Raw genomic sequence first — 25,304 nt, 5'->3', positions numbered from 1 at the left:
CTTAACAAAATCAGAAGTGTTAGAGTAACTGTAACTGTAACTGAGGTCACTTTATTGTTCAGTAATGGCAGAAATAGAAAATAGAGTTTGAGCTTCTAATAGATATGGTGACAAACAAAGATATGCTGACACTTAACCAAAAAGAATTTGGTTGAAAACCTACTTTTCTGTATATTTAGGAGAAGATTTACCAACAACAGCACATTCGATCATCAATAAAAATTACCAGCATCAACAAATTTGATAAAAATTAGGCCCACAAATTAATTTGACCAAGAAAAATAATGAATCAAATTTTGAATCGGTCTAAATTAATATTATTTTTTATAAAAAATGACTACAATACTTTTATTATAGAAAATGATTAAAATACTTTTATTAAAATATTTTTTAGTCATTTTCTATAATAAGAGTATTGTAGTAATTTTTTATAGAAAATAATATTAATTTAGACAAGTTCAAGATTTAATTCATTATTTTTTCGGTCAAATTAATTTGTTTGGCCTAATTTTAACAAAAATAATACGATTTAATCGATTATATGTGTTAAATTTTAATTATTAGAAAATATCTTTACAAAAAGATGTTTTAAACGTCTTTATCAAAGTGACTCCCAATTATTTAATGACTTTCAACTATCAAGAAGTTGATTGTACTTAGATTTTCACCATAATAAAATAAGTCGCCATATGAACCACTAATCAAGTAATCATAAAATATATTGTATTTCCATAATTAAAGATATAATTCATAAAAAAATAAATAAATAAAAGAAAAAGTGATCTTTACGCTGATGGAGCATGGGTGGTCAAGCAGAGAGAAGGTATTATAGTGCACCTCCGATAAGTTGGCACACCATGAACCAAACTTGGCCAAGTGTATAGTAGTAACGTGGGTCGTAAGCAAAAATAGTTTTGACCTTTGACCATTACACGATTAAAACGGTGCGTTTTGAATCAGACTATCAGAGATTCACTCAGGGATTCACAGGGCGGTGCATAACTTTTCTGTCACTATCTTTCTTCCCTTCATCGCATTTAGGGTTTTGGAATTTCGCGGGAGTGGATCCTCTCCAGTGAATAAAAAACTGGATGGTGTGCAGTGTTTAATCTAACCATTCACCACATTCTCTCTCTTATTTATTTCTGGTCCCACTATTAAAATCAAAGGTGAGAGATTGCACTGTATTTTGTCAAGTGTTGAAAAAATTGGAGAGGATCCATTTCCGAATTTCGCCCAAGTTTTCAAATTCAATTCAATATCCTCAGCTACTGTACGATTTTTTCTTTGTTCCTTGTTTTGTTTGTTCAGTCATTGTACAGTATAATTTTTCTTATTTTTGGGATTGAGTGAAAGTTGAAAAGAAAAAGATGTTCTGGTACAGTCGAATTTCATACTTTTCATGCTTGATAAATTATTTCAATTTATGCAAATGGAAGGGTTATTTGGGAAGATAGGGATTCAAAGAGCATCTCTTCTATATTCTGTTTTACATAGGGCTAAGATTATGGTCATTGTATTTGTGATTTAGTTTATATAGTATAGACATTGCCTAAATACCATGGTTCTGAAAACCGAATTGGACCGACCGATTTAACCGAAAATTGGTCAGCTAGCCAGTCCGAACAAGCTTAGAAACTGCCTGACAAAAAACCAATAAAAAATGGTTGAACCGGCGGTTAACCGATGAACCGGTAAAACCGTCCGATTTTTTAGAGAGTTTTCGTTTGGAAATACACCCTCCTAAATGCACCGTTTTGTCACTTAAATTAAAAAAAAATAAATAGGAAAAACACAAAACGGCAAAACTGAAGCAGTCAACCCTAAATCAAACGCAGCCCCCATTTGTTCTTCTTCTTCACAATCGCATCTCCTCTCCTCTCTTCTCTGAGAACCATAGAAGCCACCGCAGCCCCCAATCGCGCAGCCACGGCAGCCCGCCGCCACAGCATCCCGCCGCCACAGCATCCCGCAGCCACCGCAGCCCCCACGCATCGTTGTCATCGCCGTGCTCGCCTTCTCTCTGTTCGCCGGTGTCGCGTCCTCTGTCATCGCCGTTGCTCGCCTTCCACCTCGCCGCCGGTAAGTAATATTTTGTTCACAGTTTCGCACTTCATAGCCATCTCCTCGGCGTCTGCTTGCTGGTTTAGGGTTTAGCAATTGATTTCTGATAATACTTGTTATTTGTTTCAAATTGATTTTCTGATTAGCTGGATTTTCTGAGGTTATTGTTTACTGATTTAAGTTTTACTGTGGAGTTTGTGGAGTTTGCTGAGTTAATTTTGTTCATAATTTTCTGAAATTTTGTTCAATGAAACAACTAGTGTTGTTCCATTGACACACGTAGGGCAAGGATTCATGCCTAAACCAATAGTGTAGACGAGGTTTCTATCAACTTTGAGAGGAACAAGAGTAGGGTATTGATCAGAGTTTAGGCTTCTGAGTTTTTTGTTGAGACTCTGTGCAAAAGATGAGTCATTTCTGGCAGGAAGTTGAAGTTGAGGAAGAGAAGGGATCAGTGTTTGAGATGCCTTTGTATTGGAATATAGCTGTGGTGGTTTTGTTGTCAACTGAGATTAGAGCATCCATGAAGACCCTTTGCGGCCATGAAGTACATGCTTGGAAGTTGAAACAATGTTGGCATGGACTAAAACATTTGTGGTTTGTCCTTGTCCAATTAGTATGGAACTTATGGTGAATGGTTTTGTTAAATTTTGATGGATGATAGTTTAGGTGTTTTGTTAATAGGTAATTATAAGGTGAAAATCTCACAAAGCAACTTCAGGATTTGAACCTCTAATATTGAAGCGTGTAGGTAAAATTCAGATGGTGTTATGAGTTGCAATCAACGGCTTTACTTTTTTGTAAAGATGTTGGGGTTCTTTTCTGAATTGAATTGTATGCTTTATTAGTGTAAATGTACTTTGGAGAAACAAAAATGAGTCTGTTTTGGACATTGTATCTGATATGGCGATTTCTGGCAGTGATTCTTGCAGATATTGGATATTTAAACAGCAGGAAATCGCTCGAGCCGGTACTGATGGGTATAATCAGGAGTTGCTTCTCATTCATAGCAGGGACAGTCTGTGGCATTTATGTGGCTCAAAATTATCAAGTTCCTAACATTACCAAGCTAATTGACACTACCTTGCACAAGGCAAAGCAAGTTGAGGAAACATATCGCAAGCCTAAGAAGAAGGGTTCTGATGATGATAACTACGATTAGTTCCCCTATATGGCGCTACTCCAAAATCAGGTTCATATTGCTGTGATGATAATCTCTTCTTTGTTTTGTTTTCCTCAATGATATATAGGGTCAAATAAATTTTGTTAACAAAAGTATATGGTATAGCGAAATGAATGGAAGAGTGTTAGAGGAGATTTCTTAGCATTTATAAGAGCTTTTTTCACTCTTTTTAATGGGAAATGTTATCTTTCCTTTGTCTCTCATGTTTGGAATCTTACATTGAAATTACAAATTAAAGAAATGTATAATATACTCATTCATTAATCTTGAATAGATTTTGGGACTGGGCAAGAAATCTGTTTTTAAGGTCGTCAGAATTATGTAATATACCTGGAGTTTTATGCCTATAAATTTTAATGGTACTTTACCTATTCTTGATATAGTCATCATCTTATTATGGCTTGTTAATTATACAGTTCCATTGTTGGTGCACAATTTTGACACCAAGATAAAACACTTTTGCAAATAATATTAACTATATATTTAGTTATGTTGATGCACCTATAGTTGTAATAATTCACATTATCTCATGGTGTGTCTATCTATGTAATGTTAATAAACATTCCCATTAGATGTGTCGTCCGCCTGTTTCATCTAACAAATGATCTTAGATACATATCTTTTTTAAAGCAACTTGGAATTTCCTCTGAAATCATCCCCATGAAATTACAAGACTGCAAGAATTAAGGAAACATGGTGGCTGAATATTTAAGTTACAAACATCTCTCGGTTCATTGATTGATGTGCATTCTTAGTTAAGCTTTAGAGTGTTATTAGGATATCTCCTTTTTACTTGTGGTGGCATGTAAAAATACCTCAAGCATTTAGAGGCTCTATTCTAAAGACAGAACATAAAGTAATATCAGAATTGAATATGTTATTTTTCTTTTCATTTTGAACTTAATTTTTATGAGTTCAGTGTAAGAGTCTTACATTGCCATTCAACCACATATTTCTATTGGTAAGATTTTCAAGGTATTGGGTGATTCACTCAAAACACTTCAAATGATTTGGCAAGACAAACTTGAACACCTGTTCAAACTTTTTATTTTTGATAGTGCATCAAAATTAAACCATACGAGTGTGTGTGATAATTTTGGCCAAAATCTGTTGGCGAACACTAGCTAGGTTGCAGGTTTAAATTTGTTGAAGCATTAATCTTATGTTACGGGTTACGGAATTCCCTCCGGGATTGCCGGCATGAAGTCTCAAGACGGTGTGAACTCGAATGTGGGGATCACTTGCATGAAATTTCAAGAAGGCACGAATTAAGGAAACTTGAGAACAAAATTGTCTAGTTTCATAACAATCTCTCAACAGTTACCAACCTCTATTGTATAATTTTAGATGGTTCTTGAATGCCATTCATATGCTGCTTGTCACTCGTGGTGACGTGTGAAGATATTTTTCCAAAGTGCCAAGGACAAAAATATCTTAAATCTGTCTTCATTTGTATCTAGTAGTTTTTAGCCTTTATCTTTTTGCAAGTACTAATCTCATGCCGCAGTATTCCCCCAAAATCACTCCTATAAAGTTACAAGGTGATGAAAGTCAAGGAAATGAAGGGGCGAAGCATTTATGCCTCAGTCATAGGGTCATAAGTGTCTTTGGCATACTATGCATTTTAAAATAAGAATAACTCAATTTTTGTCTCTAGTGTTTTCTCTTTGTCTATCCCATGTTTACCCCCTTTGTGGAAACATGATAGTTTAAGGTAAATCTGGAATCACTAATTGGATGAAACAGAGCACATGGGACCTTGGGCATGGGCCAAAACCTGGAACTGAAATTATCATGAAATGTAGCATTTGCAAACTTTTTTTTTTGTCAGATGGATTGAAAAACTCCCGATCCTAAGTACCACACAACAAATCCAAACGCTCTTCACATTTAATCTCACGGTACGGGTTTTTCTCCGAGATCATTCTCATAAAGTTAAGGTGGTGACTAGTGATACTTCCGAGATCACTCGCATAAAGTTAAGGTGACGACGGCCGATAATCAACTTGTCCAATAGAAAAAAAGTTGACATATGGGTACAAAAACATTAGAGTCTCGGAATCATTCCTCAACGGTTAGTGATTTGCTTCACTCTTCACTTGGACTAGGGTTCTGGAATACCTTCCCTTTGGTATTTTGGTTTCTAGAAGACCACATTTAAGAGACCTTATTTTGTTATCTTTGAAATAAATATCCATGACAAAATCAAGTTTTCTTTTTAATGTATGATTCCAAAAGCACTTATTAAAAAAATCACTTGTGATCATTTCTTTTCATTTTTAGTTTTGTTACAAATAAAGTATCATTTTCTAACTTCAAGAAGTCATCAATTAATTTTTATATATGATATCTTCTATTATTAAATAGAAAGGGAAATTTAGAAGATAGAATTTAGGATAATTTTGTCTTTTTCTTTTGATTGTTTATACTTTCAATAAAATATAATGATTGTCTTAATACTTGTGTAAAATTAAAATGAGACACTTAATATGAAATGGAAATATCTAATAATTATTTATCATTTGTCCCTCGATAAATCTTAATTAAGTAGTAACATAATCTTATGTTTAATGTATTCTTCTTTACATGAAAAAATAAGTAGGTGAAAATCAAGTACTAATCTCATGCTGTAGTATTCTCCTGATATCACTCGCATAAAGTTACAAGGTGATGAAAGTCACGGAAATCAAGAGGTGAAGCATTTATGCCTCTAGGGGTGAAGCATTTCTACAAGTACTAATCTCATGCCGCAATATTCTCCCGATATCACTCGCATAAAGTTACAAGGTGATGAAAATCACGAAAATCAAAGGGTGAAGCATTTCTGTAAGTACTAATCTCATGTCGCATTATTTCCCTGATATCACTCGCATAAAGTTACAAGGTGATGAAAGTCATGGAAATCAAGGGGTGAAGCATTTATGCCTCATAGTCATAGGGTCATAGTTTAAGCTTTCAAGTGTCTTTGGTATACTATGCATTTTAAAATAAGAATAACTCAATTTTTGTCTCTAGTGTTTTCTGCTGACTATCCCATGTTTACCCCTTTGTGGAAACATGATAGTTTAAGGTAAATCTGGAATCACAAATTGGATGAAACAGAGAACATGGGACTTTTGGCATGGGGCATAACCTGGAACTGAAATTACCATAAAACGTAACACTTGCAAACTTTTTATTTTTTTGTTAGATGGATTGAACAACCTCCAATCCAAAGTACCACACAACAAACCCAACACTCTTCACATTTAATCTCACGGTATGGGTTTTCCTCCGAGATCACTCTCATAAAGTTAAGGTGGGGACTGGCGATACTTTCGAGATCACTCGCATAAAGTTAAGGTCAATCTCATAAAGTTAAGGTGGGGACTGGCAATATTTTCGAGATCACTCGCATAAAGTTAAGGTGGTAACGGCCGATAATCAACTTGTCTAATAGAAAAAAAGGTGACATATAGACACAAAAACATTAGAGCTTCGGAATCATTCCTCAACGGTTAGTGACTTGCCTCACTCTTTACTTGGACTAGGGTTTTTGCCTCACTCTTCACTTGGACTAAGGTTCTGAAATACCTTTCGTTTGGTATTTTGGTTTCTAGAAGACCACATTTAAGAGACCTCATCTTATTATTTCTGAAATAAATATCGATGACAAAATCAAATTTTCTTTTCAATGTATGATTCCAAAAGCACTGAATAAAAAAAATCACTTATGATCTATTCCTTCAATTTCTTTTCATTTTTAGTTTTGTAACAAATAAAGTATCATTTTCTAATTTCAAGAATTCATCAATTATTTTTTATATATTATATCTTCTATTATTAGATAGAAAGAAAAATTTAGAGAATAGAATTTGGGATAATTTTGTGTTAGGGACTTGCACATGAGCCTTGTTACCATTTTCCACCTTGTTACCATTTTCCACCTCAGCATCAGTGTAGTGGAAACCCCAAAGAACATTTTGCTACTTCTTTCCCACATATGTTTGAATGCAAGGATTGTTACCTTGGAGTGAAGTTGGGTGATGGTGTTCATTAATTCTTAATTTCTTATCTAGCTTGTAGGTTCATTTTCTTTTCTTCTTTTGTAATATTGTAGGTGTATATTTATTTACCTTTTTTTTTGTTGGTATTTCAATTGAGAATTGTACATTTTATATATTTTAATTTTTAAGTTTGGTTTAAGAATTATGAACCAATGATGTCTCTTAAGGTTAAAGTTAAGCTATGATGTCTAGTTAATTTTGTGTTTATTATTTAATCGGTTGACAATTAGAATTTCTCTATACAGTTAAGGTATTCATTGGTACAAAATAATTAAAGGTAGAAATTCAGATGCAGTCAACTTTATGTGAAGTTCAAAAATATAGTCAAACCAATCAAATTATTTAATAGCTTTCAATTATCAACTTCACGTAAAATTGACTGCACATGACTTTTCACCATAATAAAATAAGTCGCAATATGAAGTTATGAACCACCAGTCATAAAATATATTGTATTTCCATAATTAAAGATATAATTTATAAAAACTAAATAAATAAATAAAAAAGTGATCTTGATGCTGATGGAGCATGGGTGATCAAGCAGAGAAAATGTATTATAGTGCACCCCCGATAAGTTGGCACACCTTGAACCAAACTTGGCCACGTGTATAGTAACGTACACCGCAAGCAAAAATAGTTTTGACTTTTTGACCGTTACACGATTAAAACGGTGGATAATTTTTTTAGTTATGGAAGTTTAAAATGTGTTATGCTCAATTCTAAAAAAATATTGTGTTTTTTATGGATATGGAGATAATTTTTTTTTAAATTGAAATTCACAAATCGAAGGATCAATTTTGTTTTGGAAACAAAACTTAGGGTTAGATTTGGGGTAATAGAGAAATCTGAGTCTTAGATTTGTGTGGACTGAAGTTCTTTTTAAGGGATATGCAAATTGGGGAGTCAGTTTTGTTAAAAAAAATTATAAACCCCAAATTTATATATTTTTTTAAAAAAAATAAAATCACAAATCACCTTCAGATTTGTGACCATCATACAAAAAAAAAATGAGAAAGTATAGGGAGCCAATAGAATATTTGTACAATGTGTACAATGGGGTTTAGAGATGTTCGATTCAGTATTAGAGATATAATCATTAGTGTTATCTTTTCCTATTAGCTTAAGCTTTTGGGATGAGTGATTTCATAATATGGTATCAAAGCTCTAGAGCCGAGAGATCAAGAATTCGATCTTTGGTGAATCCCAAAATAAAGCTTAAGTTTTTGGGATGAGTGATTTCATGACAATGTGACATGAGATGTTTATTATCTCCATACCCGAATGGTTATTCTAAATAGTATAGGTAATGTTCATTTTATTCATATTGGGTCAAAGATTTAGCCCATTGTATACATTGTACACTTAGACCATTGACTCCCTAACAGTACTAAAAAAAAATATACCAACTCTCCACATTATTTAAAAACACCACCACAATCTCAATATTAAAAATAAAAAGTTCTAAAACGGTGCGTTTCGAAACAAGTTGAAAATCAAATCAGACTATCAGAGATTCACTCAGGGATTCACAGGGCAGTGCATAAGTTTTCCATCACTATGTTTCTTCCCTTCATCGCCTTTAGGGTTTCGGAATTTCGCCCAAGTTTTCAAATTCAACTCAATATCCTCAGCTACGGTACAGTTTTTTCTTTGTTCCTTATTTTGTTTTTTCAGTCATTGTACAGTATAATTTTTCTTATTTTTCGGATTGAGTGAAAGTTGAAAAGAAAAAGATGTTCTGGTATAGTCAAATTTCATGCTTGATAAATCATTTCAATTTATGCAAATAGAACGGTTATTTGGGAAGATAGGGATTCAAAGAGCATTGCTTCTGTATTCTGTTTTACATATGGCTAAGATTCTGGACATTGTATTTGTGATTTGGTGTATATAGTATAGACATTGCCTAAATACACTTTATTTTTTAAAAAAAATAAATATTATTACCTTGGTTTGAAAAGATGATCATGAAATTTTGGGGTAATAGGTGATTATAAGGTAAAAATCTCATCAAGCAACTTTAGGATTTGAACCTCTAATATTGAAGCATGTAGGTAAAATTCAGATGGTGTCATGACTTGCCTCACTTTTCACTTGGACTAGGGTTCTGGAATACCTTTCGTTTGATATTTTGGTTTCTAGAAGACCACATTTAAGAGAACTGATCTTATTATCGCTGAAATAAATATCGATGACAAAATCAAATTTTCTTTTTAATGTATTATTCCAAAAGCAGCTAATAAAAAAATCACTTGTAACCTATTCCTTCAATTTCTTTCATTTTTAGTTTTGTAACAAATAAAGTATCATTTTCTTACTTCAAGAATTCATCAATTATTTTTTATATATTATATCTTCTATTATTAGATAGAAAGAAAAATTTTGAGGATCGAATTTGGGATAATTTTGTCTTAGGGACTTATCACCTAAGCCTTATTACCATTTTCTACCTTAGCATCAGTGTAGTTGAAACCCCAAAGAACATTTTGCTACTTCTTTCCCACATATGTTTGAATGCAAGAATTATTACCATGGAGTGAAGTTGGGTGATGGTGTAGTTCATTAATTCTTAATTTCTTATCTAGCTTGTAGGTTCATTTTCTTTTCTTCTTTTGTAATATTGTAGGTGTATATTTATTTACCTTTTTTTATTGGTATTTCAAATGAGAATTGTACATTTTATATATTTTAATTTTTAAGTTTGGTTTAAGAATTATAAATCAATGATGTCTCTTAAGGTTAAAGTTAAGTTATAATGTCTAGTTAATTTTGTGATTATTATTTAATCGGTTGACAATTAGAATTTCTCTATACAGTTAAGGTATTCATTGGTACAAAATAACTAAAGGTAGAAATTCAGATACAGTCAACTTTACGTAAAGTTGAAAAATATAGTTAAATCAGTCAAATTATTTAATGGTTTTCAATTATCAAATTCACGTGAAGTTAACTGCACATGAGTTTTCACCATAATAAAATAAGTCGCAATATGAAGTTATGAACCACCAATCATAAAATATATTGTATTTCCATAATTAAAGATATACTTTATAAAAAATAAATAAATAAAAGAAAAAGTGATCTTGACGCTGATGGAGCATGGGTGATCAAGCATAGAAAAGGTATTATAGTGCACCCCCGATAAGTTGGCATACCATGAACCAAACTTGGCCACATGTATAGTAACGTGCACCGCAAGCAAAAATAGTTTTGACTTTTTGACCGTTACACGATTAAAACGGTGGGTAATTTTTTTAGTTATGGAAATTTAAAATGTATTATGCTCAATTGTAAAAAAATATTGTTTTTTATAGATATGGAGATAATTTTTTTAAAAAAATTGAAATTCACAAATTGAAGGATCAGTTTTGTTTTGAAAACAAAACTTAGGATTAGATTTGGGATAATAGAAAAATCTGATTCTCAAATTTGTGTGAACTGAAGCTTTTTTTAAGGGATAAACAAATCGGTGAGTCAGCTTTGTGAAAAAAAATTATAAACCACAAATTTGTATTTTTTTTAAAAAAAAAATAAAACCACAAATCACCCTCAGATTTGTGGTATAAAAAAAAGAAATTAAAATTCACGCTTTAAATTTGTGATCATCCATACAAAAAAAAATACGCCAACTCTTCATGTTATTTAAAAACACCACCATAATCTCAATATTAAAAAAAAGAGAGTGCTAGGTAAACAATAACTATTTTGAACATGAACAATCACCAATCAAATAAAAATACACTACATCCTATTTTAATACTACTAATTAAATTTAAAACTATAATTTGCTCTTTTAACCATGTTAATTTACATTGTTCACACATTATTCAAAAATGTTGTTTGTTACTTATATTTTTCTTAAAAATAAAAAGTTCTAAAACGGTGCGTTTCGAAACAAGTTGAAAATCAAATCAGACTATCAGAAATTCATTCAGGGATTCACAGGGCGGTGCATAAGTTTTCCGTCACTATCTTTCTTCCCTTCATCGCCTTTAGGGTTTTGGAATTTCGCCCAAGTTTTCAAATCCAACTCAATATCCTCAGCTACGGTACGGTTTTTTCTTTGTTCCTTATTTTGTTTTTTCAGTCATTGTACAGTATAATTTTTCTTATTTTTCGGATTGAGTGAAAGTTGAAAAGAAAAAGATGTTCTGGTACAGTCGAATTTCATACTTGATAAATCATTTCAATTTATGCAAATAGAAGGGTTATTTGGGAAGATAGGGATTCAAAGAGCATCTCTTCTATATTGTGTTTTACACAGGTCTAATATTATGGACATTGTATTTGTGATTTGGTGTATATAGTATAAACATTGCCTAAATACACTTTATTTTAAAGAAAAATAAATATTATTACCTTGGTTTGAAAAGATGATCATGAAATTTTGGGGTAATAGGTAATTATAAGGTGAAAATCTCACCAAGCAACTTCAGGATTTGAACCTCTAATATTAAAGCGTGTAGGTAAAATTCAGATGGTATCATGAGTTGCAATCGACGGCTTTACTTTTTTGTAAAGATTTTGGAATTCTTTTCTGAATTGAATTGTATGCTTTATTAGTGTAAATGTATTTTGGAAAAACAAAAGTGAGTCTGTTTTGGACATTGTATCTGATATGGCGATTTCTGGCAGTGATTTTTGTAGATATTGGATATTTAAACAGCAGAAAATCGCTTGAGCCGGTACTGATGGGTATAATCAGGAGTTGCTTCTCATTCATAGCAGGGACAGTCTGTGGCATTTATGTGGCTCAAAATTATCAAGTTCCTAACATTACCAAGCTAATTGACACTACCTTGCACAAGGCAAAGCAAGTTGAGGAAACATATCGCAAGCCTAAGAAGAAGGGTTTTGATGATGATAACTACGATTAGTTCCCCTATATGGCGCTACTCCAGAATCAGGTTCATATTGCTGTGATGATAATCTCTTCTTTGTTTTGTTTTCCTCAATGATATTTAGGGTCAAATAAATTTGTTAACAAAAGTATATGGTATATCGAAATGAATGGAAGGGTGTTAGAGGATATTTCTTAGCATTTATAAGAGCTTTTTTCACTCTTTTAATGGGAAGTGTTATCTTTCCTTTGTCTTCCATGTTTGGAATCCTACATTGAAATTGTAACATCCTACCACACAAAGCTTTACGCTTAAGTCGTAAAACAGAGGTGATGTGGTATTACGACCTCTAAAATAAAATGAGTATATATAATAGCAGAAGAATTATAATATGCTAGGAGCCTTGAAGAATAGAGGGAATAAAAATCGCAAAATAAAAGCGCAACGCTCAAGGAACGAGTTGACTTGCGTGCTAAGAAAATCATAACTACTAAACATAAGATGACAGAAGTAGGAATAGAATGACAAAGATACAAAATAACAAGCTCCTAACTCAGCCTGCAAAGTCAAGACTGGCCGGAGAATATTTACACATATATACATACATATCCCAAAACCAAAAAATATATATACACAATCTTGCCTCTCTATAAACCTCTAGGAGGATCAAAAGAACAAGTTATGCGGAGAGAAAACCAAGTACATATATACACATCATAGCATAACAAAATAACCCTGTAACCACTTCGCTTCAAGGGTCCAGACGCCTAACGAGATGCCTCTCGACCTGCATCTGAAAAACAACAACATAGTATGGAATGAGAACTGGAGGTTCTCAGTATGGTAAAGGTGCCACACACATAATATATAAGGTCCTGGAAATGCCAGAGGCAATCCTAGAACGCCGACACCCAGATTATAGAGCTTAAAGTATTAACAGAAGCCATAAAAGGTGGTTTACTAAGGATATTTAAACCTAACTTAACTTAACCTTAAATCTAAATCCCATTCTGCCATTCCTCCATACCTCCAACTCCATCATGCATTTTCACAGATAACTAAACAGACAAAGGCATGCACAAGAAGGTTACAAGTACTGCAGGTAACAAATATACGTTTAACATGGCGAGTACATTTAGGCACACACAGTTAATACACAAGCAAGTAATTCAAGTAATATGCATATGATGCATGCCTGTCCTATAGCTGATGAGGCTCATCTGTCGGTTATCTAGCCAACCCGACAAGTCTGAATTGTCCTTAGACTGTCCCCCGACGTGCATCCCCAAGAGTCTATGCATAGCTTTTTCTCAAATAATCAATATTGCTCAATGGGGGTAACATTCCCGAGAATTTATATAGTGTCCGGTCACACTTACGTCGTAGGGTCAACAGAGTATCGCGTTTTCAACCTGGTACACGTGGTGGCAAGCCACGGCACTTGATCCAGGGAATCTCATATCTCAAATTATTCAAATTCATAAGCCATATAAATAATTCAATTATAATTCATCAACATCCACATCATTCTCAATCGCATCTCATTCATCATTATACGTCAATCATATTCAATCATTATCCTTCATTATCACACCTCCCATTCCGTCCATCAATAGTTCCAATTCAAAATATAATTCATTCTTTTCTAAATAAATCAAAATTAAAACATGCTCATTTTCTTAATAACTCTAAATCAAACCATATAACCTTTGAATCTAAATATTTTTAAATAATCATATAAACAAAATCTCTAAATTTTATAAAATTTCGACAACATCTCCTCTAAAACTCGGACTTTTCCACCCTTTTTGGGTCCAAACCTGCTTTTTTTTTAATTCAACATACCCTTCCTCATCATCATAACAGTCACCACAATAAATCTACCTTAGATCAACAATTATACTCATACAATATTCAAATCCAACAATCAAAATTTAACTAAAGATCATAGTTCACTAATCCTAGGCTTCTAACACAAAATACCTCATTATCACAACAACCTCCACAATAGTTATACCTCAAATCAATAATTTACCAAATCATTAGTTAATCAACAAGCACCAAACCAACCATGTTCATCAACAATAACATTCAACCATAATTCTCTCCAAATTAACATAACAACATTCACCATCCAAAATTAATAACTAATTATCCAATAAACTTCAACCAAATATATTCATCGACAAATTACTAAACATTAAACATACACCTGCATTCCAACTTATCCTATGGTTATCTAGCCTAAGTTTTCACAGAACATTATATATTAAATGCAAGAAACCTAAACCATACCTTGGCCGATTTCCACGTAACGACCAAAGCTATTTATTCAAAACTAAGGCAGCCCCTCAAAACTCAACTAATCTGCTTCCTCCAAGTTCCAATATTTACAATTTCAAGCTCCAATTATTTATTCACAACCTAATACACATTCATAACACATATATATCCAATTTAATACTCAAAGCTCAAATTCAATAAAAATAAAATAGAATTATCGTATCCTCACCTTACCCAAGCTTCACATAAGCAAGAGTGAACATTTTTCTCAAGCTAATTGGATCCTAAAACATCAAAAAGCAAAGAAATTCAATACCTCCACTTAATTTAGTGAAAATTGGGGGAAAGGAGTGGATGGGGGTGTTTAGTAGCTTACCAATGAAATTGTTCCAGTAGAAATGTAGAGCTCGACGCGGTGAACGTATGGCCGCAAACGGTGCGGCGATCGGAGCTCGAACGGAGGAATTACGGGATTTTGAAATTCACCGTAAAGGTTCGGGAAACTTTCGTCGCTCTTCTCCCCTGGAAGCCTTCTGCTTCATTTTCTGCTGAAATGAGGGAGAGAAGGGCTTGGGTTCATTTAATATATTGGTTCGGTTGGATCTACGGCCCGGTTTGGGCCCGGTTCAATCGGTTCGGCCTGTTCGGCCCAATCTTAAACCGTTTTCTTCGAAATTAGTGTCAAAATTCTCGTTTTGATGAGCTCTACCCTAATTTGATATAATATTCGCATTTCTAATCCTCCTTATTAAAAACTAATTTATTGACTAATTATCTACTAATTTAACCAGGGTTTATAGAAATTACAAATTAAAGAAATGTATAATATACTCATTCATTAATCTTGAATAGATTTTGGGACTGGACAAGAAATCTGTTTTTAAGGTCGTCAGAATTATGTAATATACCTGGAATTTTATGCCTATAAATTTTAATGGTACTTTACCTATTCTTGATATAGTCATCATCTTATTGTGGCTTGTTAATTATACAGTTCCATTGTTGGTGCACAATTTTGACACAAAGATAAAACACTTTTGGGAATAATATTAACTATATATTTAGTCATGTTGATGCACCTATAGTTGTAATAATTCACATTATCTCCTGGTGTGTCTATCTATGTATCGTTAATAAACATTCCCATTAGATGTGTCGTTTGTCTGCTTCATCTAACAAATGAGCTTAGATATATATATTTTTTAAAGCAACTTGGAATTTCCTTTGAAATCATCCCCATGAACTTACAAGACTGCAAGAATTAAGGAAACATGGTGGCTGAATATTTAAGTTACAACCATCTCTCGGTTCATTGATTGATATGCATTCTTAGTTAAGCTTTAGAGTGTTATTAGGATATTTCCTTTTTACTTGTGGTGGCATGTAAAAATACCTCAAGCATTTAGAGGCTCTATTCTAAAGACAGAACATAAAGTAATATCAGAATTGAATATGTCATTTTTCTTTTCATTAGTTCAGTGTACGAGTCTTACATTGCCATTCAACCACATATTTCTATTGGTAAGATTTTCAAGGTATTGGGTGATTCACTCAAAACACTTCAAATGATTTGACAAGAGAAACTTGAACACCTGTTCAAACTTTTTATTTTTGATAGTGCATCAAAATTAAACCATACGAGTGTGTGTGATAATTTTGGCCAAAATCTGTTGGCGAACACTAGCTAGCTTGCAGGTTTAAATTTGTTGAAGCATTAATCTTATGTTACTGGTTACGAAATTCCCTCTGGGATTGCCGGCATGAAGTCTCAAGACGGCGTGAACTCAATTGTGGGGATCACTTGCATGAAGTTTCAAGAAGGCACGAATTAAGAAAACTTGAGAATAAAATTGTCTAGTTTCACAACCATCTCTCAACAGTTACCAACCACTCTATTGTATAATTTTAGATGGTTCTTGAATGCCATTCATATGGTGCTTGTCACTCGTGGTGACGTGTGAAGATATTTTTCTAAAGTGCCAAGGACAAAAATATCTTAAATCTGTCTTCATTTGTATCTAGTAGTTTTTAGCCTTTATCTTTCTGCAAATACTAATCTCATACCGCCGTATTCTCCCGAGATCACTCGCATAAAGTTACAAGGTGATGAAAGTCAAGGAAATGAATGGGTGAAGCATTTATGTCTCATAGTCATAGGGTCATAGTTTAAGCTTTCAAGTCTCTTTGGTATACTATGCATTTTAAAATAAGAATAACTCAATTTTTGTCTCTAGTGTTTTCTACTATCTATCCCATGTTTACCCCTTTGTGGAAACATGATAGTTTAATGTAAATCTGGAATCACAAATTGGATGAAACAGAGCACATGGGACCTTGGGCATGGACCAAAACGTGGAACTGAAATTACCATGAAACGTATCACTTGCAAATTTTTTTTTTGTCAGATGGATTGAACAACTCCTCATCCTAAGTACCACACAACAAACCCAAATACTCTTCACATTTAATCTCACGGTACGGGTTTTCCTTCGAGATCACTCTCATAAAGTTAAGGCGGCGACTGGCAATATTTTCGAGATCACTCGCATAAAGTTAAGGTGGCACTCTCATAAAGTTAAGGCGGCGACTAGTGATACTTTCGAGATCACTTGCATAAAGTTAAGGCGGCAACTGGCGATACTTCCGAGATCACTCGCATAAAGTTATGGTGGTGACGACCGATAATCAATTTATCCAATAGAAAAAAAGGTGACATATAGGCACAAAAACATTAGAGTCTCGGAATCATTCCTCAACACGAGATCACTCGCATAAAGTTAAGGTGGTGACGGCCGATAATTAACTTGTCCAATAGGAATAAAGGTAACATATGGGCACAAAAACATTAGAGCTTCGGAATCATTCCTCAACAGTTAGTGACTTGCCTCACTCTTCACTTGGACTAGGGTTCTGGAGTAGCTTCCGTTTGGTATTTTGGTTTCTAGAAGACCATATTTAAGAGATCTCATCTTGTTATCTCTGAAATAAATATCGATGACAAAATCAAGTTTTCTTTTTAATGTATAATTCCAAAAGCACTTATTAAAAAAAATCAGTTGTGATCTATTCCTTCAATTTCTTTTTATTTTTAGTTTTGTTACAAATAAAGTATCATTTTCTAACTTCAAGAAGTCATCAATTATTTTTTATATATTATATCTTCTAATATTAGATATGAAGAAAAATTTAAAAGATAGAATTTAGGATAATTTTGTCTTTATCTTTTGATTGTTTATATTTTCAATTAAATACAATGATTGTCTTGATACTTGTGTAAAATTAAAATGAGAACTTAATATAAAATAAAAATATCTAATAATTATTTATCATTTATCCCTCAATAAATCTTAATTAAGTAGTCACCTAATCTTATGTTTAATGTCGTCTTTTCTACATGAAAAAATAAGTAGGCGAAATACAACTCAAAAAGATTTGGTCCTTTCTCATCATTTATTTACTACATCGTATCATATGATAATACATGTAAATCTACAGTAAAGTACAATCAAATTATTCAAGATATAAAATCTACCAAATAATAAACTATGACTAAAAGAAAAAGTTCTGAAATCTGAATCACTCTCTGATGACCACAATGGCAACTCTAAATGAAATGGACTCAAATCAGATTTTTGATATCCAGGGATGTAGGTAAATTTTATTGTTTGAAGATTTGCAACATTAATCCTTCATTAAAAGAATATAAGTACACAGTCTCCCCTTCATGTGGGTGAAAACCCCCCACACGCTTATATAGGTCGTCTGCATTGGAATTTATCTCGAAAATGCATCAAGTATCCATCCATTGTGCTTCCGAGATTCCTGCGGCCAGTATAAAAGTATATCGCGGATCTTTCTCTTTGGATTAGTTATGCCGACTTTGACCTAATAGTTTCGAGGTATAACGTTGTTTCTAAATTATTTGAGTACGGATTAGAACCTATCATTAAAAAAAAAAGATTATTCTAATAATATTATTTTTTTACTTTTTCACTTTATATTTTTATTTATTTATAGAAATAAATTCAAGAAATATTTATTGAATTAGTAATAAAGATGAGAAATGATTTGGAGTGGAAGGAGAGAAAAAATTGATATAAGGTAGAATTTAAATTCCACTCTAATTTTATCCGTAAATTTAAATTATTTTTAAAATTTAATTTTATTTATTTGTCGATTGAAAACTTTTTAATTTTAATTCTATTCATACTCTAAAATTTTAGAGTCGTCTCTATTCAACTTGAACTACAATAAATTAATTTTTTAATCAAAAAATATTTAATTATTTTATAATTTATAAATATATTGATAAAATAAAAAAATTAAATTAAATTTATATTAAAATTAAAAATAATAAAATTATAATAAAATTCTTGTTAAAATTATAAAAATAAAAAAATATGAGTTTAATATCTATCAACTTTATTATAATAATAATAATAATAATAATAAATTTTGATTACATACTATAATAAGAGAAACTTAATTCATATTGATAGTTTGACACCCCTAGGGGAGGTAGTTGAGAACTTGAAATCTGGAAGTAGATGGGGAGGGGAGTGAGAGAGAAAAAGACAGGGAAAAGGGGGTAGGTAGGGGTGTGTGTGCGCCAATATTGAACAACAAATGGTAGCGTGGCTGCCCCATCTCCATTCCCTCGTCTACTTACGTCTCCTTCTCTTCTCTTCTCTTCTCTTCTCTTAGCTTGTGCCATCACTCATTCTCACCTAACACCCTTCTCTGCTCTTCAACACTTTTATTCTTATTCATATTCATATACATACACCTATACTCGTTTATTTCACTACTTCCTCTCTCCTTTTCTCTCTCATTGTTGCAATAACAAATTAACACACCATGTTGTCAGTAGCTCCTTCTCTTGACAGCACCCAAACCCAACAACAACAGCAGCAGCAAAGGACGGCTGACCCAACCCAACAACCCAATTCTTCTCCCCAAAATGTCCACATCTTCAAGTCTAAATTACCCGATATACCCCTCTCCAACCACCTTCCTCTCCACTCTTTCTGCTTCCAAAGACTCAATGAAATCTCTGACCGTCCATGTCTCATCGTCGGTTCCGCCGGAAAAACCTACACCTACGGCGAAACATACCACGCCTCCCGGAGACTCGCCGCCGGCATGTCCGCCATCGGAATTACCAAGGGCGATGTCATCATGATCCTCCTCCAGAACTCAGCGGAGTTTGTCTTCTCCTTCATCGCCGCCTCCATGATCGGCGCTGTCGCCACCACCGCCAACCCGTTCTACACTCCCGCCGAGATCTTCAAGCAGATCACCGCCTCCAAGGCCAAGCTCGTCATCACGCAGGCAATGTACGTTGACAAGCTCCGAGACAGCGATTCCGCCAAAATCGGAGAGGATTTCAAGGTCGTAACCGTCGACGATCCGCCGGAGAACTGCCTGCACTTCTCAGCGATCTCCGAGGGAAACGAGAACGACCTACCGGAGGTTGAGATCCACCCTGACGACGCGGTGGCGCTGCCGTTCTCCTCCGGAACAACCGGTCTCCCGAAAGGAGTGGTTCTCACGCACAGGAGCTTAACGACGAGCGTGGCTCAACAGGTCGACGGAGAAAACCCTAACCTGTACCTGAAAACGGAGGACGTTCTTCTCTGCGTTCTTCCTCTGTTCCACATATTCTCTCTGAACAGTGTTCTGTTGTGTGCTTTGAGAGCTGGAAGCGCCGTGTTGCTGATGCAGAAGTTCGATATTGGAACGTTGCTGGAGCTCATTCAGAGGTACAGGGTTTCGGTGGCGATGGTGGTGCCACCGCTCGTGCTGGCTCTGGCAAAGAATCCGATGGTGGCGGAGTATGATTTGAGCTCTATAAGGTTGGTGTTGTCCGGAGCGGCGCCGCTCGGCAAGGAGCTCGAAGAGGCTCTCCGGAGCAGGGTGCCTCAAGCTGTTTTGGGACAGGTCAGCTTTTTTTTTTCCTTTATTTTTTCCCCGGATAAATGTTCATTTTGTGCTCCAAATCGAAAATTTTGCCCATATTCCAATTGAAATTGGTTCTCAAAATTCTTAAAAGTAACAATTAAATCCTTGATTTATGGACTTAGTAATTACAGCTTTTGAGATTTGAAGGCTAAATTGAATTATATTATGTTAAATAATTTTTTTTTGGTGACTATATTATGTTAAATAATTTAATTAAATATATCAAATCTTTATTATATTCACATAAAAATATTTAATATTTTCACGTGAATAATTTTGTTTATATTATAATCATAAGGTTGAGAACCAAAATGAAATTTAATTATTTAATTATTTTTTATTGATTTGGTGATTGCGTTCATTTAATACACAACTGAATTCTTTGCTCCCACGTACATTCCAAAGCCCCAACAACAATAACCTCTTGTTCATGCATCCGGCCTGTTCTTGGGGACCAAAAACTTTATGATGGCTCTTATTTTGGAGATTAGCTTAAGTGTGTGTTTGGAATGAACTGGAATGGAAATTGAATTGAATTGAATTATCTCTCCAAGTTAAAGAGGAGATGAATAAGGGAGAGAAGAATCAAAGTTGACTGTTTTCCCTTAAATTGATAATTGATAATAAAAGATAGAATTTAGCTAACAATTATTTTTAAAATGTTATAAAGGAAAATAATATTAAAATAGATAATTTAAACTAGTATTTTTAAGCATGATCTTGAAAAAATAATAATAAACAATTATTGTGGTGGAGAGGAAATTAAAAGTGGGCCTTGAAAGTAGAATTATTCACGGGATATGTGGAATTCCCTATTACACAAAAGGGGATATATGAGGTGCTAGTTATCATTGATTCATGGTTCACGAGTAGGAAAAAGGCAAAAAGCGCTCGTGTTTTTTGTTTGTTGCTTTAGATGGATTTATACTTTAAGACAATAGTTTTCTTCCTTTTTATGTCTTTATATACCCCCCGTTAGGAAAATAAATTAGCTTAAAAGACAAAAATGATGATGTCTTTCCAATAACTACTTCTTACCAGATATAAGCTTATTTTGGTCTTTCATCATTTATTTTGAAAATGAAAATAGTATTATATTTTTTATTTTAATAGTATTATAAAACGTTTTACTTACCTGTCAAACTTGGCAACGTGATCCTCATGGTCATAGTTTTGTTAGTAGTTGACTTGGCTCCATGATGAAGTGCCAACTGCCAACTTCCCCAAACACTTGTATTGGCCAGTCAAAGATTTTACCTTTTCTTTAATCGGTCAATTTAAGTTAATCTTAAACTTAAGCATCAATCGACGTATGTATAACAAGTTTGAACAGGCTTTTAAAATATTCATAATCTTTTCATAAAATGTTAAACGAAAATTGTTAAACTTATTTTAAAATTTAAAAATAATATTATACTATTTTTATACTTTTTAATATATTTTTTATAGTATAAATAATTTTTATTTTCTTTTATCAAGCATTTTTAATAAAAAAATATATGAAAATTATATATATAAATAGTGCATATATAAAATTAGATATCAGATCTTTAGTCTCTATCGAGTCCCATTTGAGGAGAAAAAATGTCCAAAAGAAAAAATAAGAAAAAATGTCCAAAAGAAAAAATAACCACCACCACAGACACGCCCAAAAATGACAAAACAGGTCATAACACATAAGATTCTTTTCCATGTAGCATTGTAGACAGCTCATCTGCAAAATCGACAAAATAAATTCTTTATATATAATAATTCTATTGTGTAAACATAATTATTTCACGAAATACCCAATGTGATGAACACCCTAATATTATGTCAATTAGTAAATTAGTACTGATTCCAAACCTCTATTTGCTAATTAGCTCGTGACTGCTGCTAAGCAAATATGTGGGAAATAATAATTAAAAAAATGATAAAACAACTGGATAGGTGTCAACATGCATGTTTATGATGAGAATTGTGGACCTAGGGATCTGGTATTTATTTAATTATATATTACACGTTCGAAGTAATGATTTATTTAAGAATTATTATAGGGGTACGGGATGACAGAGGCAGGGCCAGTGCTGTCCATGTGCTTGGGCTTTGCGAAGCAACCATTCCCAACGAAATCAGGTTCATGTGGCACTGTTGTTAGAAATGCTGAGCTTAAGGTCGTCGACCCTGAAACTGGTTGCTCTCTTGGTTATAATCAACCTGGTGAAATTTGCATCCGTGGTCAACAAATCATGAAAGGTATGATCACCATATGTATATTATATTTTAGTAGTGTATCAATGAGTATCAATGTGCATATTAGTTTACTTTTTTATTTAGTAAATATATATAAAAATAATAAAAGTAAAATTAGCTGATATATTTTAACTAAAAAGTTTTAAATTCGAGTCTTACAAATAGCAATAAAATAAATTTTTTTTATAAATGATATATGATGAAGTGTGTTTTAAGAAATAAAATTGTAAATAAACTCTTCTTATATCTGTCTGTGAGTGATTATAATTATAATTTAGAATGTTCAAATCCTATTATGATGAACTCCGATACACGTGCTTATTTATAACTATGTCAAATATTTGAATTCCTTGTAGGGTATTTGAACGATGATACAGCAACAGCAACAACTATCGATGTGGATGGCTGGCTGCATACCGGTGATGTTGGTTATGTAGATGATGATGATGAAATCTTCATCGTTGACAGGGTCAAGGAACTCATCAAATTTAAAGGTTTCCAGGTACTGAAATTATTCTCTAACTGATGCATGTAATACATTTCATTAAAATTGTGTAAACAGAAAGTATATTGTAACAACACCTCATGACTCATGCTTATAAATAAAATGTTTGATGTTTGATTGTTGTAGGTGCCCCCTGCAGAACTTGAAGCCCTTCTTGTAAGCCACCCCTCTATTGCAGACGCAGCTGTTGTCCCGTAAGTTTAATTTCCTTGAATCTTGATTTATTATTTAATTTACTAATACAGTGGAACTCTAGCTAGTAACATAACTAATATCATCAATTTTATAACAGGCAAAAGGATGTTGCTGCTGGTGAAGTTCCTGTTGCATTCGTGGTTAGATCTAATGGCTTTGAACTCACTGAAGAGTCTGTAAAGGAATTCATAGCTAAACAGGTAATTAAGTTAAATGATTTATTACTTTTGGCTGCTTTGAACTCAATATGTAATTAAAAGCCATATGAATTTAATGGAAATTCGACAACCTTGATATTTTGAGAGATTGTTATTGAAATTAAAGTATGCGGTGTTTGTTGTGTACAGGTAGTGTTTTACAAAAGACTACACAAAGTGTACTTTGTTCATGCAATTCCGAAGTCTCCATCAGGAAAGATATTAAGGAAAGACCTCAGAGCAAAGCTAGAAAACACCACCACCCTTAAGCCCTAGACGCTTCATAGAACTTTTGTCTTTGCAGTATATTCTATATTTATTCTTTCTTTCTTTTTTTCTTTTTATTTTCCTCTCTTCTTTTGGGGCATCACGGGTTCCATAATTGTAATCTTATGATTTAATGCTTCATGGCACAAAGCCAATACGAGAAGCAAATAAACAATTGTATTCTTTTCATGTGAAGACGGTTTTACTCCTCTGTTGTCTGCTGTAATTTTTTGTTTGAGAGACTTTTGATTGTAGTTAGGTGATTTTACATCACTAAAATTCGGAATATAATTGTTATTATTATTGTTATTAATAATATTATTTGTTGCCCTTCGAATGTTATTTGTATTCTAAATGATTTTTAAAAAATGTTTTTTTCCGTGAGGCATAAGAGATTGTGACAAAAGAGATTGGATTAGTCTCTATTGAGAGTCAAAGTTTGACATTTGACAATGTATACAGGAAAAACTACTTTGGAGTGTTGGTGAAGAAAACGGTACCTTATAATTGGTCATTGTAAACGGTTTTGATAGATACCTTATAATATACTGTAAATCATTAATAAAAATGCTTGGTTGAAATATGGAAAGGAAAGCCAAAGCAATTAGTTTAACATGAAAACAAAAATATCCATGTACCAAAAGCAACAAAGGAAAACACACGCTAGCTCCACGATTAAGTTTGGACTTTGGAATAAAGTCAACAAAGACACTTTGTCATTCCTCAAAATATAACCGTAACTCGTAGAAATAAGAAGTTAAGAAACCATACATTCATTTCTGCAGTGACGCAGTCCAGCCGTACTGAGACACACGGATCACATGTGAATACCGAACTACCGAAGTATACTAATAATAACTGTAAGAACCAAGAACCTAATATAATTGAACTAATCAGAATAATAGATTAATAAATTACTGATTCAATCGATAAATTATAGGTTAAATTAGTTTATTATAATTATATAAAATTTAATTTAATTTTTTATTTTTATAATAAATGTTTTTTTTAATTTCATTTTATATTTAATTAATTATTATTTTTAAATTTTAATAATTTATCAATTAGTTTATATTTATTATATTCTTTAGATATTTATAAATTTATATTTATTATACTCTTTAAATATTTATAAAAATAAATAAAAATAACAATCATAGAAATAAAAAATATATTATAATTAATAAAATATTATTTTTCTTTAAATTTGTAAATATAATTTAATTTTATTTACGTAATACATTTAATAAAAAATTATGTATGAAAAATAATATTTTTTTTAACCTAACCGGATTTGATTGGGTCGGTTTAAACCGATTTTGAATAAATTTGACCGATTTTATTGAGTTTGCCTAAGTTTGACCGGGTTAATTGTTTAACTAGTTTAAATGATGACCAAAACTAAGATTGATGACCAAGTGACCGGATTTTTGATTTGGTACTATCAGGGCGGGACCGAGTTTGATAACTTTGATTGTTTTTGTTGGGTAAAGTACTAAATTGGTCTCCAATCTATGATGTATGGACACT

At 32.9% G+C, this 25,304-nt stretch overlaps 3 protein-coding genes and 1 long non-coding RNA gene across 4 annotated transcripts; 3 read left to right on the top strand and 1 right to left on the bottom strand.

The window, feature by feature from the left end:
- Window positions 1-1,800: 1,800 nt before the first annotated feature.
- Window positions 1,801-3,627, top strand: LOC110271806 (uncharacterized). Its single transcript, XM_088486277.1, has 2 exons — window positions 1,801-2,082; window positions 2,985-3,627. The coding sequence occupies exon 2, from the start codon at window positions 3,041-3,043 to the stop codon at window positions 3,224-3,226; it is 186 nt and encodes a 61-aa protein (XP_088342403.1). The 5' UTR covers window positions 1,801-2,082; window positions 2,985-3,040; the 3' UTR covers window positions 3,227-3,627.
- Window positions 3,628-11,930: 8,303 nt separating this feature from the next.
- Window positions 11,931-12,170, top strand: LOC107641738 (uncharacterized). The gene has a single exon (XM_021123244.2). It carries the CDS (start codon window positions 11,985-11,987, stop codon window positions 12,168-12,170), a length of 186 nt encoding a protein of 61 aa, XP_020978903.1. The 5' UTR covers window positions 11,931-11,984.
- A 483-nt stretch (window positions 12,171-12,653) lies between these two features.
- Window positions 12,654-14,972, bottom strand: LOC148563509 (uncharacterized). The gene is made up of 4 exons (XR_015883654.1): window positions 14,794-14,972; window positions 14,647-14,701; window positions 14,430-14,558; window positions 12,654-12,927 (listed from the first exon to the last, which is right to left on the bottom strand). It is a non-coding gene; the product is annotated as an uncharacterized LOC148563509 (long non-coding RNA).
- Window positions 14,973-18,827: 3,855 nt separating this feature from the next.
- On the top strand, window positions 18,828-24,111 carry LOC107643184 (4-coumarate--CoA ligase 2). The gene is made up of 6 exons (XM_016346767.3): window positions 18,828-20,357; window positions 22,415-22,613; window positions 22,967-23,112; window positions 23,242-23,309; window positions 23,408-23,510; window positions 23,658-24,111. Exons 1-6 carry the CDS (start codon window positions 19,275-19,277, stop codon window positions 23,781-23,783), a joined length of 1,725 nt encoding a protein of 574 aa, XP_016202253.1. The 5' UTR covers window positions 18,828-19,274; the 3' UTR covers window positions 23,784-24,111.
- The last annotated feature ends 1,193 nt before the right edge of the window (window positions 24,112-25,304 follow it).

This window comes from Arachis ipaensis, chromosome B5 (assembly GCF_059453495.1).
Source record: "Arachis ipaensis isolate K30076 ecotype BB chromosome B5, ASM5945349v1, whole genome shotgun sequence".
Taxonomy (NCBI): domain Eukaryota; kingdom Viridiplantae; phylum Streptophyta; class Magnoliopsida; order Fabales; family Fabaceae; genus Arachis; species Arachis ipaensis.
This window is presented reverse-complemented; position numbering and strand designations above follow the sequence as displayed.